Below are 18,583 nucleotides of genomic sequence, written 5' to 3'. Positions count from 1 at the left end.
GACCTGTAATGTGTCTGAAATATTCAGGCCCTTATGTTAGAAGCTCTAGTCATGACTTACATTTCTAGATGGCTTGAGAACCTGGAAAACTGGGCTTGATTCCCACTGCAGCTCCTTGTGATTCTGGGCAAGTCATTTAACCCTCCATTGCCCCAGGTACAAAATAAGTACCCATATATAATATGAAAACCACTGATTGTAACCATAGAAAGGTGGTATATCAAATTCTATCCCCTTTCCCTTAATACTAGCATTTACACACGTATTATCATAAATACATGTAAAACCTAAGTTTAAAAAGCTGGTATTTTTACACATATAACAGCACCACACATAGACTGCAAAGAGTAGGTTATGTGAGGCTTGAGCGGAACCAAAATCCACACATGTATTCCCCATTTCAGGAAGGGAAAGCACATGTATGACCCAATATACTATGTCAGGATTTGCAGCTGTTCCCTTGCTCATATCAGTTTGTAAAAGTGCACATTTGGGCCAGTCATTTAAGGCAGGGGATTAAGATTGCTCTCCCGCTTAATCTCTTTGATTGCTTATTTCCCCCTCCAAAGTTTAAAATGTATTTCACAACTTACAGGCGTAAGTTGAACATTTAAATTTGTGTTACACAATTTATATAAATTATGAAATACCTACTTAGATGTGTAACATATGTAAGTTGCCTAGTTCTTCCATTCAGATTTTCACTAGGCATTTTTGTAAAATAGCTGCTCTGGATGCACGTGGAGGCCAATGCACACACACTCCTGTATGTATCTTAGAAAAAGCACTATGTGGACAGAACCTTTTCTAAAATACTACTGGAATTGTACACATCTCAACGTGGACATATCAATTCCTATTTCTATGTTCTGTCTAAAATGAGGCTGTTAAAGCCCACAACCAAAGCATTGAAAAAGATTAAGAATATGTGGCAATACAGAGGCAGTGTAACACCGTTTGACTAGAGAACAAACAAACCAAATCACCAGACCTGCCCCTAAGCTTTCTAGTTGCTAATAGTGTGATAGGCAAAATATTGGTCAAGTCATGGCCCCAGTGAACCATCCTATTCTACTGCCCATGAAATAGGCAACTACTCCATTTCCTTACAATCCATACTGAGTCCTCAAACAGGCCAAATCTCTGAACTGAACTCCATGTTCAATTATCCTTATACATTGCTATAGGCCCTTAAAGAGACTGACTGGGTTAGGAACTGGTTGAGTGGAAGGCGACAGAGGGTAGTGGTAAATGGATCTCACTCTGAGGAAAAGGATGTTACCAGTGGTATGCATGAGGTACTATCCTTGGGCCAGTTCTTTTTAAACCAGGGTTGTCCAACCTCAGTATGAGGGCGACAATCCAGTCAGGTTTTCAAGATTTCCCCAATCAATATGCATGAGATCTATTTGCTTGTGCTGCCTCCAATGTATGCAAATAGATCTATTGCATATTCATTGGGAAAATCCTGAAAACCCAACCTGGTGAGGGCTGAGGTTGGATGCCCGTTTTAAACATTTTTGCAAGTGATATTGCTGAAAGGCTGTCTGGTAAAGTTTGCCTCTTTGTGGATAATACCAATATTTGCAATAAGGCAGAACCCCTGATGGTATAAACAACACGAGGAAGAACCTAACAAAGCTTGAAGAATGGTACAGATTTAAAGCTAAAAAATACAGGGTCATGCATTTGGGCTGCAAAAACCTAAAGGAACAGTACAGTTTGGGGGGGGGGGGGGGGGTAAAGGACTTTTTGCACAGAAAAGGAGCAGGACTTGTGTGTGATCATACGTGATGATCTGAAGGTGACCAAACAGGTAGAAAAGGCAATGGTGAAAGCTAGAAAGTTTTTACATTAGAACTGTTTTAGAGGACAACTGGAAGCTGTCAAGGTCTGAAGGAAAGGATTTTACACCATAGAAATGTAGAAAAATTAAGGCGGGTAAATACCATATGGCCCATCCAGTCTGCCTATTCCTGTCATCTACAATTCCTTCCTCTCCTTTAGAAATCCTGTCTACTTGTCCCAAGCTTTCTTGAATTCAGGTACAGTTTTTATCTCCACTGGGAGGCCATTCCACAAATTTTCTACCACTGACCATTTTAGTAGCTGCCCTGTTTATATCTTTTTGAAGGTGTGGTCTCTAGAATTGTACTCAATATTCTAAATGAGGTCTCACCAGAGTTTTATTCAGGGGCATCATTACCTCCTTTTCCCTGCTGGCCATTCCTTTCCCTATGCTCCTAAGCATCATAAACTTAAGAGAAATACCAGTGTTGCTTAAAATTCTAGTACAACTTACAGTGGATTTTATTTTGACCATGCTAACATAAAAATGGTGCCCTTGTTTTAGATTCATAATTTAACAAAAACATTTATCATTCTGACCCAATTCTTCACATTTCACTGCAGTAGGTATGACAAGTATTTATAGCTGTCTGACTGCATTTTTCACAAGATGGATATTTTTGATAAGATGGAACATTTTTTTTTGCATAACTTAGGAATGCTAGTGAAACTTAGTTATGTAATTATAAGAGCATATCAAACTGCACTATTAAGCTTGAGTTAATTGTAGAAACAATTGTAGAGGACAAAATATATAGAAGCTCTAAAATTTTTATGAGGAGGGGCAGAGCAAGATGGTGGCAGTGTTGTGAGGCTTTGAGCTTCAGTGTTTTCCTACCTTAACCTTGTTTGCTTTGACTGCAATGGGGGGAAATGCAAGGGAGGTATTAATGCTAAGGGTCTCTCCCCCTGCTAATGGTTCTGGTGACCGAACCAATTGAAGCTTTTGTCTGCTGAATCCCGGTGACTTGCCTGCCAGAGCCACAAACATACCAGAGAAGATTGCTGAAGAATGGAGAGTCAGCTTTTCTCCTGGACTTGGAGGTATCACTGTCACCTGAGGGGCACAGAACCCTCCCCCACCTGCTTTTGAATTGGGGGGCAGTGGAAAAAGGCAGTCTAATCTATAAGGCAATGCAGAAGTAACAGGGACGAGTCTGAAGGACTCCTCCCGACAGAACTGCCCTATGACCAGGGTAAGATATCAGCATTGACAAGAGTGGCTGGGAAGCCTAGCAAGTGGAAAACAGAGGAACCAAGTGATTGAGAAGTCACAGAATGCGACACGAGTATTATGGCTGGCTATTACTAATTTGGATAAAGTTTTGGACTCAGAACTATAAGATTACTAAGGAGCAGGTTTCAAATTCACTATTGACGTTTCTGAGTATGCTGGTCAATTTGTGTAATGTGGGGAGAAATTAGACACTTTGAATAATATTCTAAGATCATATTATTTTCCCCACTGTGGTCTCCCGGGTTTTATTTGTTACATTTGTACCCCATATTTTCCCACCTATTTTGAGACTTCAGATGTTTCTCAAGATAGTGTAAACATATCTAGAACCTTGGGAATTTAGGTTCATTTATCTGTAACTTTGTTATGTTTTGGTGGAGACCAAAAGGAACTTGATTCTGAAGCTATATATCAGGCATCAGAAACAATTTTTTCTTAATCAGAAAATATGGGTCTTTCCACATGTAGCCAGAAGACCTAGAGTTCTTCAAAAAAGGGGCTCATTTTCTTTTGAAGTTCCCTTGCCAACGTACAACTTTGCTTAAAATAAAATCTGTACTATCTCAGTTGGTTATATTTTTCAGTGACAAATCTCCTGAGGTTCTAATCCAGCTTAGCCCCCATGTAGTATTTGATTGATAAGCCTGAATCTGCAATTATATAATGCTTGGCTATTTTGAAATATCTTTTTCTTTCTCAAATTTTATTTTTGATGTCTCCATTTTTAATATCAGTCCCTCCATTATTGTGGACTTTAACAATACAGATTGTGTGATTTTTTTTCATTGTTACTTTTTCTTATTATTAATAGTGTAATTGTATTCTGGATTGGCTCTTATTTTCTCTCAAGTGTTTCACTTGTAATGAGTATGTGTAAACAGAAAAATATATATTAGGGCCACACGTTAATCGTGATTAACACAGCGTTTTATTAAGCATGATTAATTTTTTAAAAATCTGGGTTAATAAAATTAATCATTTTTGCAGTTTTTTTCTTCATACTGGCTTTTCCTGCGGCCGCCACTGCTTCTCCTTCCCTTCTGTGCCACTGTCATGATTGGCCAGCCCCAAGCACTTCCTAACTGGCTTTTTCCCGAGATAGCCAATGAGGAGTGCTGCTGTTGCAGGATTATCAAACTCAGCCCACCCTGCCTTGCCCACCTATACTGCCTGTATTGCTGCCACATTCTTGAGTTGTCTGCAATCCGGGTGAGTAGCACCTGTGGGTCCATTACTCTCACCACCACCCCCCCGAGGTCCAACACTCTCTCTTGTCAGGCCCCCTTTTAAGCCCCCCGCCAATAAATGTGCTTCTCTGTGATTCACAGGGCATGCAGGCAGGATGATGTGCTGCCTGACTCCATGCCCTGTGAGTCACAGATTAGGCATGCAGGCAGGGAATGGGAGAGTTGAGTAGAGGGAAAGAGAACGTAGGTGTTGTAAAACTGTCTGTCCTAACTTTAGGCGGAGAGTTAACCGAGCACTGGTCTGAATATTGGCTGGTGCCCAGTTAATGTCTGGGTTCCTGCGTTAAGTGTCACCAATCCCTCCACAGATCTACACTGGGTTACTAGAGTCTAACACACTGAAAGAAATAAATTTTGAACTGTATCAATATTCCCCAATTTAAAAAATGAAAAATGTATGAATGTTCTGTGCATCCAAGACAAATTGGACTTCAAGCTTAAATAAAGTGAACTAAAGCACCCAACTACACAAAAAGTATGATTGATCTATTTATCTACCCAATTAACTAATCTTTCAGATTTTACTCCGACAACAGTCTGTAGACCATAACGCTGCTCATTTGGGTTTGTAAATAGATGTGATATTTTAGAATAGTTGAATTCTCAGGATTTTTTTGTTCATTCAAAAACAGGTTATTGCTATTTCTCAAATACACCAATATAATTCTATGTTCTTGTTTACAAACTTATTTACAGTTTGGTTTTATTTGCTTTGAAATAGCTAGAATTTAATTAAAACCTCAAAGTATGTAAATCAGTTCCATTCATCCACCTCTAATCACAAGTTTTAATGAGCAAAGTATTTATGCATCCATAATTTTGCGTGAATATTTAAGGATCTAGGAGGAAGGCAGCTAAATACCTGAGAAATCACTGCAGAGAAGAAAATGTATGAGCATCTTCAATATTCTGAACACAATCAAACAGACCTGCAGCACCTCTCCATTGCTTCTCAAGGCTATTTAACTACAGTATCCACATAACTTGCATTGTTAAATTGACAGGCACACTACAAAAGATTATATAAATTTATTTTTGTATGTAACAATTGATTAGTTTAGAAACAAAAAAATCCCATTTTAATGTTCTTAATTCCACAGTTCATTTAAAATAATTTCATAAGCTCACAAACCACACAAAAAATATCTGTATCTGCTCTATATTTACAGATAACTGGTCACTACTGAGGCACATGCTTAAAATGAAACTGGAATTATATGTCCAAATAATTAGTGCATAAAGCAACACTTTATGACAACACTCTATACTGTATTGTTGATCCCTTCATGCAATCCAAAGTGAGAAATGAATTTCCAGTGTGTCTGTTGTGTGCAGCCCTATGTTGTTTTTTTTTTTATATATATTTCACTTTGGTGTAAAGTGGTACAAATCAATGGTCACTTCAGACTATGTCAACTTAGTACCATAACCATTTAGTCTCTGAAGTCTAATACCATGTGAAACTACTTTATGTTTAAGGGAACAGAAAGACCCAAATAACTTACGAAAAACTGCTGCTATTCCCTTTGTGTGTATGCTTTGTTAAATACACATTGTGGATAAATTCTGCAAAATTATATAAAACCTGGACAGTGAAACTCAGGTAGCCTCTAAAATTAAAACTTTTAGCCTTATCTATGGCACAGGACATTTTTCAAATTAAGTGGGAGCAGGTCAATACCAGCAGTAAACAGTAACCTCAGTGTCTTGTCAATAAGAACAGCATCAACAAGTTCCCTAAGTCAAGTAACCAATCTTTTCTTAAATACATAAAAACAATTCCCTTTGTGTTTGTTAGCAAATCATTTGATTTTTTTTTTTAAAAACCTCATCTGTGACAACTATCCATTGAAGTGGTATAAAAACAGACAATTCCTACCCACATTTGCATAAGGTCAGCTAAAGTCTGCAGTGGAAAAAAAACATAACAGTGGTTAATGTCATAAAATGTTCATATATGAACAGATGACATTACAGTACAGGCTGTTCACAATAATTGTGTAATTCACTGCAACAAATATATTAGCTTGGAAGCTCAATACTGCATTGTAGTTTAACCAGGAGGCACTTGATTATATTCATGGTTTCAGAATCCTTCATCAATCCATATCAAGATATCTGGGGGGGGGGGGGGGGGGGGGGGGAGGAGGAGCTATTTCCAGATTTCTTGAATTTTCACAGTATAAGTAATTAGCTCTAGCAATATATATATGATTTCCTGCTGAACAAAATCTTTACTTCCAAAGATTAAGATTTCCAAGGGTTGGCACTTCTGGGACTAAATCAATCTACATTATCAGTTAGTCCATGTAAATATCCATTACTGCCTCAATGCATGGATCCATGTAACTTGCTTCTTAATTAATGGCAACAGGTCTGTGCTGTCAAACTGTTTAGTTGTCTTTTTAATTGATATGGTAATCTAGAGCCTTAGTTTGATGAATGCCTTTAGTATATATCTAGTTAAACCTATAATTATGCAGGTTAATAAATCTGAAAAATAAAAATGTTTGATATAAATAAATGTTATCCATATGGCAGTATACTAAAATAGCCCTTTGCTCTTTGACTAGCAAAACATAAGTCGTAACACTACAGGCAACAGTAAAGTCAATGAAAGCAAGGGTTCATAATTCAGGATCCATTTTGGTCTTTCAATGCATCTGATACAATGAGAGAGTTTCATTATGTTTCTGGATATTAAATTAATGAAAATTACAGTTCATCAGCTATTAATAGATGCATTTTGAAATGTTTTCCTAATAGTTTGCAGAACCAAACCTATATAGTAACAATTAAAAACATTTGAGTGATGAAATCTGATCTATTATAGGAACACTAAATTTCATTATTAGTAATAATATATTTTACCTGGAAAAGAAAATATATTCCACAGGCAAGAAATAAGAAATGTAAAGTGCAGAAAGACCTCAAATTATTTTAAGCAGTACCAGAAAATTCCTTCTTGATAAAGCTCAAAGCTATTCTCTCTGGTATGCCATCTGTTCATTATTCTGTCATTCAACAAGGTAAAAAAATTCAGTGCATACAAAATTATAGATAATAAAATACTGGTCAAAAATTATTGCAGCAAACCTGTCCAGTCTACATATTGAATAAAAGAAATCCACATTTGGTTTTCTAAAACATGGCAGGTGAATAATATTCCTTTCTTTTGGCACAATCACTTGAGTGGGCAAAATACTTTGGTCCTTAATATGCTAGATCTCCAAAGTGCTGAGTGTACTGTGAATTGAAGGGTGTCCACTGATTTTCTCTCCTCTCTCCCGAGCTATTTTCATGTACCACAACTCACTGCTACCAGCGGCCACTGACACTAGCAATGTCCGAATGATACTGGCGAGGGAGTCTTCCGCTGGCTCCTCCTTCTAGAAATGAGGAGCGTATGTTTGGTGGATCAAAAAGCTTTCTTCGGTTTTTATTCAATTCTAAAAACACAGAAATGGGAAGAACGGTTACACGTTTCGCAACAAAGCTCACTCCATGCTCTACTAGTACATAAGGAATGTGCTCAGGAAGTGTGGTATTACACAGCACTGAAGTAACACTCTCTCATGTTAGTGTTATTTTGACAATTTACCTCTGTTCACTGTACTAATTATAGTACTGGACATTTTTGTGTCAAGCTGTAAGCTTCAGCTGTGCTCTTACTGTAAATTGCTCTAAAATCTTGTAACTTCAAAATTTAAATTACAAAATGTTAATATCAGGGTTGGTCCCATGGCTTAAAACATGGTATTAGGAACTCATTTTTAAGCATCTCTGATCTACAGCTGGGGCTGATGCACTAGATCTCAGAAAGGAAGAGAAGATAGTACCAACTATCAAGGGATCGTCTTGGAAGAGACATCCCCTCTATGTTTTGGTGGAAGAGAAGGCACCCAGTGCTGTCAGTGGGAAAAGTTATTATCAAAGCTAGTTGCCAGAAAAAAAAACAGTAAAATATCTATACTGCAATGCAGACATGTGAAATTCTAATTTCATGAGATATAAAAAGTATGTGAATAACCATCATCATGTAACACAGTCAATCAAAAAGTGGAATCAGTGGATAAAAGTGGAACCAGAAGAATCTTAATTAGGCTCAGCAACTGTGAATAAGGATAAACACAACACAGCTGTGTTTCAGCATACAAATATGCCTGCGTCAGGGGTAAATTCTCTTGCAAAATTCTCTACAAAAAAAAAATAAAAACTACATAAATGACCAAAAAAGTATAAATAAATATTTGAGTGCTAAATATTAGAACACCGGAAACATATAAACGATCATCATAACTTACTATTGGACCAAAACATATGTAATGTAGCTTTCAAACAAAGAATAAGAACAATGATATGACAGACAAAAATTACTTTGCTAAAAATGTGCTTAATTCAGCACGAGCATACCTTGCTTGAAAAGAAAAATCAAAAACTCTTGTTCTATTTCCAATAATGCATTTGCAAACAACTCCAATGAAGCTCAGCGAGTAAAATAAAGCAGCATGATTGCAAATAAAGATTACTCCACTGAACTGTTTATAGGGAATGAACATGAAGCAAAATGAAAAATGTAAGACTCCAAACAGAATGCACAGATGTGAAAGAGTGATGGAGCCACTGTGGGCTATGAGAATCATTAAGTAGGAAAGTGAATAGAAAGTCCATAACAAATATTAAACAATGCTGTTAAGACAAATGTCATAGTGCTTTGTGCCACCTTTATAAAACATTTGATCTATTTTGACGTGATGAAACAATCTTTAAAAAATTATTAAGACTGAAGCACTATAGTGCTTAGTGCCACCAATACAAATCCTGTTTAAAGTGGCATGTTTGAAAATGAATGATTACTCCACTGAACTTGTGTTTAAATGGAATGATTTTAATGAAGCAAAATGTAAGACTCCAAACAGTGTGAAAGAATTGTTGTGGGCTTAAGTAGAAACATGAAAGAAATATCCATAACTAATATTAACAATGGTATAAAGACTACAACGTCATAGTGCTTTGTGCCACCTTTATTAATCATGCAATCTATTCTGATGCTGTGAAACAATCTTTACAATATTATTAAGACTGAAGCACCATAATGCTAAGTGCCAATGATACAAATCATGCGGTATATTTTAACACTGTGAAATAATAGCAAATGCTGAATGAATTGTTTCATAAAATATTAAGTGACTAAAAACATTAAGCTCAGTGATCAAGCGTGACTAGACCTAGCAGTAAAAGGCAAATGTTTGTAGATGGTGATGATAATAAAACTTAATACATTTATTTAAAAAAGGAAGATGAGTACTTACAAAAGGACGTAAAACTCAGAACATGTTGCTGGGTGTGTGTGTGTTAATGGTAGAAGCATGCATGGTACTAACCTCTCTTAAATTTTTGCTTCTAGAGAAGGCAAACTTGGGCATATTATTTTTAAACATGGGCTTATTATTTTTAAGACAATTGTATTTTTCAAGTATATACCAATGTTTCAACAAACTCTTTTTGATATCATTAGAAAGGTATGAGTGTTTCAGAGTACATACTAAATTTGGTTTCATTTTGACTTTTTTCTCTAAGCAAGTCTAGCTTTGTTAAGGCCTCTCTGAATACAGTTATCTGAGTAACCTCTATGTTGAAATCTTATGAACATTTCAGAGGCCTTAGATTCAAAGTCATCAAAATTAAAGCATAACTGTCTTAATCTTAAAAACTGGCAAAATGGAAGATTGAAAGCTCACATCCCAGTGCACTTAAGTACAAAGTGCAAATAATTGAAATACTGTATGTCGGCTTGAGAAAGACAATAGTTTCTAGGAAATATGTGTCTTAATGAGAAAATCTAAAAATGAAATCTGTTGGAAATCAAAATTCATTTAAAATTTTAGATGTGGATCTCTGGTGTTCATCCACTCTAGAAACTTGTGTAATACGCTTAGGGAGATGCATACCTGCTAAGTACGAATGCACCAGAGGGTCAATTATGGATTGTTCGAGTGCCATCCACCTAGGCCAAGTGCTGGTAGTAGCAAACCATTCCAACCCCCGATGAATAATAAACGCCTTATGATAGGATAAAAGATCAGGAAATTTTACCCCGCCCTGCAATTTGGACAACTTCCGCTTGCCTAGGGAAATTCTGGGCGACTTAGTTCCACAGGAAACTAGACAGCATTTTTTCCAGCTTTTTGTAAAAGGCACTAGGAAAGAGGAGGGTGATCATACTTAAGGCATACGTGATCTTAGGCACTATCATCATTTTAATGGTGTCCAGCCTGCCCCACCAAGTTAAAGCGAGCTGCGACCAGGACGAAAGGGAAGATTCAACCTTGGCTATAAGTTTATCTGAATTGATTTTAATAGTGGTTGGAAGATCCCTGTAAAAAAAAAAAAAAACATACCTAAATACTTGATGGAGGAAACTACCCATTGAAGGGGGTACAAGCATCGTTTAAAGGCATATTTCCTCTAATCCTATTATTAGCACCACTGATAAGCTGTTGGCCACTCTTGATAAGCAATTAGGCGTTCCCTGGTCCTTCACCACACGTACGCCTATAAGGAACAATTCAAAATTTTTAATGAATAAAAGGCAAGTTTCCTGGCCCCAATGGCAGTGCATAGGGATATGGGACCTTAGCAATTTTCTTGCCTTGGGCAGTCAGGGCTGGAAAACATTTTGCACCATGCAATCTGAGTTCGGGGTTTACTGGACTCTCAATTCTTCCAATGGCTCCAACTCAGTACCATGCTGAAAAAAAGCAAGGTGGCATCCCGCGTGGTGCATTGTTCTCCCGACATCCTAGAGTTAGCTAAGAAATTGTGCTATGCAGGGCATGTCGCGTCTTATGTTTACGCTCTCCTTATAGGTCACTCCTCTGTCAAATGCATTGGCCTGCGTGGCTGTTGGGAAGAGGATCCCCAGCAAACCATTATGGACCATAGTTGGTGTTCTCTCTTTAAGTGTTCTTACTCCTCTTCGGTGACACAGTCACTATTTCTTCGCACACAGGTCACTTTGGACTCCTCTTAGATTGCATACGATCGATCCTTGCGTTTCTAGGGTGTGCTGGTCCTGTCTGGTGCAGCGGGGTACTCTTAAGCATCTTATTTTTGACTGTAGGTGTGAAAATGAACAGAGCAGATCGTTAAAAGACAAACGTAATTTATTGTTAAGAACCAATTAAAAATATATATATGTTTATGTGTATATATATATATTTTTTTTAATTGGTTCTTAACAATAAATTGTTTGTCTTTTAACGATCGGCTCTGTTCATTTTCCATCTTGGAGTTTGCAGACCGTAGGTGTGTCCATAACTTCTGGAGTAATGTATGGCTCACTGACAGATCTTTCATTTTACTGGTCCAATGCTCTACAAGTACTTGATGTTCAAGGGTCAATGTTTTACTGATATGCTCAGTTCTGATGAGTCTCTCTGCTGGTCAGTACTATGCTTTCCTTAGCCATGAAAGTGGTTTTTTTCCCACTGGAAGGCACTGCATCTAGCTACTCATCAGGAATGGTGGAGTCTGTTGGTCCAAACTTCTAAATTTGAAATGTATTTGGCTAAAAAGCAGCCACGTTTTGTCAAGTTTAAGGAAAAATGGTCTGTGTTAGCGTCCTCTCTCTCGACAGTGAGCTGTACATAGTTGCACATTCCTTGGTCTTCTCTGCATGAACAATCCTGTCTGTTGAATATATCCTCAGCTACTATGTGTCACCTTTCTTCCTTTCTTTTTTTTAAACAAAATTCCTCTCTTTTTTTATTTCTTCCATGACCTCTTGCACTTGTACCTGATTGCTGTATTTTGCTGTACTGTGTATTTGTGCAGTTGTGTTCCTTGTTGTTGCTTTCTCTTTTATAACAAAATCAATAAAGTATTTACACCTAAAAGAAAAAAAAAAAGAAACGTGTGTAATGCACTCATGCCACCTTTCCATAGAATGAAGATATCTTTTTATGCTTGGGTGTATAAAAAGAGGGAAGACCAGCAGGAAAAAAGGAAGCGATTGTGCCATTCTATAAGTCTCTGGTGTGCAGTTCTGGAGACCACACTAATGAAAAGATATAAACAGGATGGAGTCAGTCCAGAGGGTGCCTACAAAATTAGTAAGCACTCTCGAACACAAAAAATACAGGGACCGGCTTATGAACCTCAACATATATATGCTGGAAGAGAGGAGGGAGAGAGGAGATATGATAGAAATGTTTAAATATCTCAAGGGCATGAATGTACAGGAAGTGAGCCTTTTTCAACTGAAGGAAAGCTCTGGAATGAGGGGGCATATGATGAAGTTAAGAGGGAATAGGCTTAGGAGTGATCTAAGAAAGTATTATTTCACAGAAAGGGTGGTGGAAGAGTGGAATGGCCTCCCGATGGAGGTTGTGGAGTCGAGGACTGTGGCAGAATTTAAAAAGGCATGGAATAAGCATGTGGGATCGCTTAGGAAAAGGAAGAGTTAGGGGTTACACAGGATGGGCAGACTGGATGGACGATTTGCCTTTTATCTGCCAGTTTCTATGTTTCTATATCTATGATACAATCTGATGTTTTTCGAGAAAGGATGATCATTCAGTCAAAAAACAAACAGTCTTCAAAACTGGACACATATAGATTCGCCAGATTGGGTGCCATGGAGGCACCTAAGTGCCTTTAATCTGCTGAAAAAATTGATTTTCAAAACAAAATAATTTTTTGTGAGAGCAATGGTGGCAAAGGTGATAATAAGGCGACTGGGAATTCTGAGATGAGTTGTTCTTGCCTCAGGTATTTTTTTATAATGGTGAGGGCTTCAATCTGAGGAATTAGTGTAAAGCAACTCTATAGCCATAGTTACCAAATGTAAGTCAGACAGGTCACCATCAAAATCTTCAAGCAAATTGATGATATGCGCAGAGTCTCTGACATAAGATTTAATTTTTGGAATGAATGGTTTGAGGAAAAAAAATCTAAAAACTCAGAGAGGGTTTCTAAGAGAGAACCATTAGCGGATATAATGGGTCTTCCTGGAGGTTCTACAAGGGACTTATGGATTTTAGGAAGAATGTATATCGACTCCATTTTTTGATTGCCTTTGTTTTTGATTGACTTTGTGGTTTGCTCCATTTGTGGAGGCTTTTTCCTTCTTGCTATCATCATGTAACATAAAATTTCTAAACAAAATGTAGCACTGTTTGCAGGGTCTATTTTAAGCAATCCATTACCCAGCCATCACAGTACCTTTTGAAACCTGGTGTAGGTCCTCTGAGTTTGGACACTCAGCGGTGGTGGTATACAATGGCTGAGACTTCCTCCCCACAATGACTATGAATGCTGCCTCCACTGCACCCCTAATCCTGTTTGACCTGAGAAGCAGAAACTTACCTCAGAATCAAGCCCAGATCTCTTCTATGGCTGTGCAGCCCACTACCCCATTCAACTCTGTTGTAAAAAATATAGATTCCAATAGTCACCTGCTGAGGCCAGCATCTTAAAAAATTCAAAACCTTCAGCTAAGTTATGCCTGGATACTCAGTGCCAATATCCAGGTACTGGACGGTGCTGAATATCCAGGGATAACGGACATAGCCAGGAGGTATCCGGATAACAGTAATATTCAGCACCATTATCCAGGTGACCATTTGGATAATTAAGGACAGCTTTTTTGCCATCTTAAGTTATCTGGATACAGACATTGAATATCACCGGTCTCTAGGTAACTCCTTGCTCTGCCCCCAACTCCCCCTAAGCTATTCAGATAGCTCTCGAGTGCTCTGTTGAAATTATCCAGATAATGTTGCTGAACATCCAGATTTGGCCTCTATCTGCAGCCAGGAAGCAACATCTGCTACCCAAATTTCTACTGAAATGTCTCGCCAGTAAATCTATTTTGGGGTTTGAAAGTGTCAAAACCTTTGCTAGCAGACCACAGAAGTAGCTTTGATTTAACTTGCATAGACATGTAACAAGTATTTTAAAAGTGGTTTGGCTGCTACTTACAAAGATATAAGTGAGCTAAGTGCTTTCCTCCCAACTGTTTGTCCTAAGACACTATTTTGAGCACACACTAGCAAACATTTGCTATTGCCAGTGGGGAAATACAGCTTAATTCTCTTTCAGAGATTTTCCAAATTTCTAATAAATTGCAAAACAAATTATTTCAATACTTGAAAACATTAACACAATGAAGAATGTGGTCATTATTTTATAATATACCTGCTATGTGGGTTTTTTTTTTTTTACCTGAGATCGCAAGAAACATTTTCCTTCTCGCACCAAATGTGGTAACCCCTAGTTCTTTCAAATCTTGATCAGTGAGGGTTAGGAATGTCTGCAGGTCAATCTAGTATAGCAAGATACATATAGTTAGTAAACAAAGCAGCCACACTACATGTACAATTAACTAATTTTCCCTCCTGGAAACAATACCAATTAAAGAATCGTTCCACGATTGAAGATCTAATTTCACTAAAACTGTTGGACTATATAAATACCTCTGTTTATTTAGTTCCTCACGTATTAGTTTCCAGGTTTATTTATACTTGATATACACTCAAGGAAAGTCTTGGTGTCAAGAGAAATAAACCCCAAAGACAAAGAGGAGGGTGAAAAAAAACACCATAGGAGCAAGGTCTAAAAAAACGACTAGTTTGTGATCTGTAAATTTGTCCCAAATGTGAGGAATTTTCTCACAGGAACAGCTTACTAGATTGAACTTCACAGTAATATATTTACAGTATCTGATTTTAAGTTTCAAGTAAAATGATAAAAACACCCCTGAAGCAAAAAAATGAATTAAAATACATGTTTATTGGATCAGCACTGGAAGAAACACTTCAATCTAGTTACCTCTTGCCCTACCCTTCTCAACTCATTATTTGTGCCTTTTCTGCATTAATGATGCCTTAGAAGTGACACAAGTGTATATAATCGATTCTACCTGAAAAGGTACTCATTACCACCACACCTCTGGCACAAACTTTTTTGTATTCTCAAAACTCCTAATTGGCTGGAAGACAAATACCTAAATTAAGGGTCCTTTTACTAAAGCACACAGAAAAATGGGCTGTGTTAGTGTAGGCGCGTGTTTTGGGCAAGTGCAGATCCATTTTTAAGCGCGCCTGTAAAAAAGGCCTTTTTAAAATTTTTGCCAAAAATGGACGTGTGGCAAAATAAAATTTGGCGCGTGTCCATTTTGGGTCTGAGACCTTACCGCCAGCCATTGACTTAGCGGTAAGGTCTCACACATTAACTGTGTGGTTATCATCTGCATGTGTAAAATGACAATTACCGCCCGGTTTCTGCCGCACGCCAGAAAATAAAAATTATTTTCTGGCGCCCATAGCGGACGCATGTCAAAAATGAAATTACCACAAGGGCCACGCGGTAGCTGGGCAATAACTCCAAACTGACATGCCTTGGGCGCACGTAGGCGCCTATGCAGCTTAGTAAAAGGGTCCCTTAAACACCTAAAGTATAGTAGCCCTAAATATAATGTACTAAAATCAGTGTGCCAGTTTCCAGTTCTATTGAGGACCTTAATTTTGTGCACACAGTTTTGATAAACTGGATGATCACAAAAAAAGCAATCCCATAGGTGCCTGTAATTTCAGGCTATAGGAGATTTGTTTTTGGGAGGGGGGAGATTAGGGAAGTTATTTAAAAATTGATTTTAAATGACTAGAGGTGTTACATTCTGTTGAGTACTCTTTGTTACATCCCACTTTGTTGTTTATCCTACTCAGAATGCCTTTTGCAGTTTTTATTATGCTTGTTTTGTGGTAATCTATTACTTAACACCAGCCTTTCTTTTAATTGTTTTGCTGCAACATTTTTTATTGGGATTTCAATAAAGACCTCCAAAAATTAAAAAGAAGGAGAAGGGAGGGGGGGGGGGGGGGATAAAAGAGTTGGGAAAACAATAATACAATGTTGGGTAAGTGTTATAGAGGAGTTTGAGATGTTTATGAGAGCTTGCGGCCTTGAAGCTGCTACTAAGTGTATTGTACAATTTTTTGATGTGTTGAATAAAAATCTTAAAATTGAAAAAAAAATAAAAAGAAAGAGAAATTAATCCAATAAACATCATCCAAAAAAAATCCTTGGAGTTTGAAATGAAATACAAGACTTATTAATCCTAAAATCCCCACTTACAAGGGTACTACATGATTAAGTGTACACAATTTTGCTCATAATGAATGAACATCTGCATGATCATATAAAACTGCATAATATAGTACTGCCAGGGACTTGAAGAGTTGCCGGAAGCCAACTCTGTAATACAGGAAGCCAACAGGAGCAGACATGACTTCCTGAGTTATCAGCCTGCCAAGTGTAAAGTTAGTGGAGAAGAGATCAGAATACTGTATGGTTTCGGGTGAGAACAGCAAAGGAGATCCACAGAGTGCAGAGAGAAAGCAGCTGATGCGCCCCTGAATTTCTCACCCCCATATCAACACAAATACACAGACTGTGCACCCCCTTGGTTCCCTCAGCAACACACATACACTGCATCCATCATTCCTGTAACAGAGCATATACACCCACAACCCCCCTAGGGTTCATTTTATTTATTGGGATTTATTAACCACCTTTATGAAGAGACTCATCTAAGGCAGTATATAGCAGGTACAGCTTAAATTTTCAGTTTTCTCAATGTCATAATAGTGAAATGATAAAACATAAGACAGCTGGGAGGTCACGTGATGCTAGGCTAAGGGGAGGACGCCGCACGTTAGAGCTCCGCGGACCCTCGCTAACATCTGCCCTTAGCGACGTCAAAATCAGCTAAAAAAACCTTTAAAAAGCGCAGAGAGAGCTGTGGGAACTTACCAGCGGTATAAATCAGCCGCGATCTCTGTTTTCGCCGCGATGGCAACGAAAGCAAACAGAAAGGACGGGACGAGGAGCCGCGTGGGAGAGAACAAAATGGCGGACGCGGCTTCCTCGGGAGAATCGGTTGGTTCAGTCTGGGCGGCGGAGATAGCGGCAGAAGTCTCGAGCCATCTAGAGGCGTCAGTTGACAGAAAACTACAACGGATCTCTGATCAAATAGAAAAGATGGACGGGAAACTTGAGGGATTAAAAACGGATATGGCAGGATTCCAACAGCGCCTGTCAGAGGTAGAAGATCAATCAACACAGCAAGTGGCTGCCCAAAGTGCTATGCAGAAAAAGCTGGACAGTCTGGAGGCAAAAATCGAGGACCTAGAGAATAGGTCCAGACGCAACAACCTAAGGCTGGTGGGACTGCCAGAGTCCCTGAGAGAGGTGGATCTTCGGGGGATTCTAGAAAAATGGCTGCCTCAGGCACTTGCCCTGAAACAACTGGAGAACTGTTTTAAGATTGAAAGGGCGCATCGCCTGGGGCAGCGAAGACAAGGGGAAGAGAGACCACGAATTGTGATTTGCAGAGTGCTGAACTATGACCACAAGCAGGAAATCTTGCGAGCCTGGAGACAGAAGGGAAAGATTCAATATGAAGAGTCAACAGTTCTATGTTTCCAGGACTTCTCGGCAGCGGTGTCAGCCCAGCGCAGACGGTTTACAGAGGTCTGCAAGCAATTACACGAGAAAAGAGCACGTTTTGCCCTGTTATTTCCCGCTAAGCTGAGAGTCCAGAATAATGGCAAGTTACATGTTTTTACTTCCCCAGAGGAGGCAAAGGAGTTTATTAAGCAGTTGACAATTCACCCAGAGGAGAGCAGCGCAGCTGTGGACCCCAGAAGCAGTCCAGAGCACTGATGGGAAAAGGAACAGATAGACTGGTCTGAAGCACGTGTATGTGCAAAAGAAGAAGATGGCTGAGACATAAACCTGCAGCTACATTGAACATTATAAAAGTAGGTTGAGGTATGACCTAGAATGAAGAGGGAGAGACTGTGTATATTCATTCCCGGGAGAGGGAGATGTATATTATGTAGGGGGTCATTTAAATCAGTAGGATACAAGATGTCGCGGGGTGAGGGGAGGAGCGGGCACGTGACCGGTTCTCATAGAGGACCCAAGTAACGTTTTGGGTGGAAGGGGGGGGGGGGGGGGGGGAGGGAGGGGGTATCAACAGTCAAAGGTTATGGGGATTTTTTTTTGTTGTTTTTTTTTGTTTTGTTGTCTTGTCATATCTTTCTCATCAGAGCAGATCTGGGTTGCAGCGCTGTGCTGCATCCTCAGTTTGAAGATGGAGCACGCCCAGGGGCTGGGGGGTGTGTCCCGTACCAAAGTGTTAAAAATCATGTCTACTTGGGAAGCTTGGGAACGAATGAGGTAT

At 38.7% G+C, this 18,583-nt stretch overlaps 1 protein-coding gene across 1 annotated transcript in view; it reads right to left on the bottom strand.

Annotated features, from left to right (window-relative positions):
• Positions 1-5,085: 5,085 nt before the first annotated feature.
• The window catches only part of BICC1 (BicC family RNA binding protein 1), a 364,168-nt gene continuing 350,670 nt past the window's right edge, over positions 5,086-18,583 (bottom strand). The window contains exons 20-21 of the mRNA XM_030203106.1: positions 14,560-14,659; positions 5,086-7,781 (exon numbers count right to left, since the gene is read on the bottom strand). Coding sequence (XP_030058966.1) covers positions 7,651-7,781; positions 14,560-14,659 — 231 coding nt within the window. The 3' untranslated portion in view covers positions 5,086-7,650. The remainder of the gene's footprint in view (positions 7,782-14,559; positions 14,660-18,583) is intronic.

The sequence above is a fragment of the Microcaecilia unicolor genome, chromosome 5 (assembly GCF_901765095.1).
Source record: "Microcaecilia unicolor chromosome 5, aMicUni1.1, whole genome shotgun sequence".
NCBI lineage: Eukaryota > Metazoa > Chordata > Amphibia > Gymnophiona > Siphonopidae > Microcaecilia > Microcaecilia unicolor.
The sequence above is the reverse complement of the archived record's forward strand: the minus strand, read 5'-3'. Positions and strand labels throughout refer to the sequence as shown.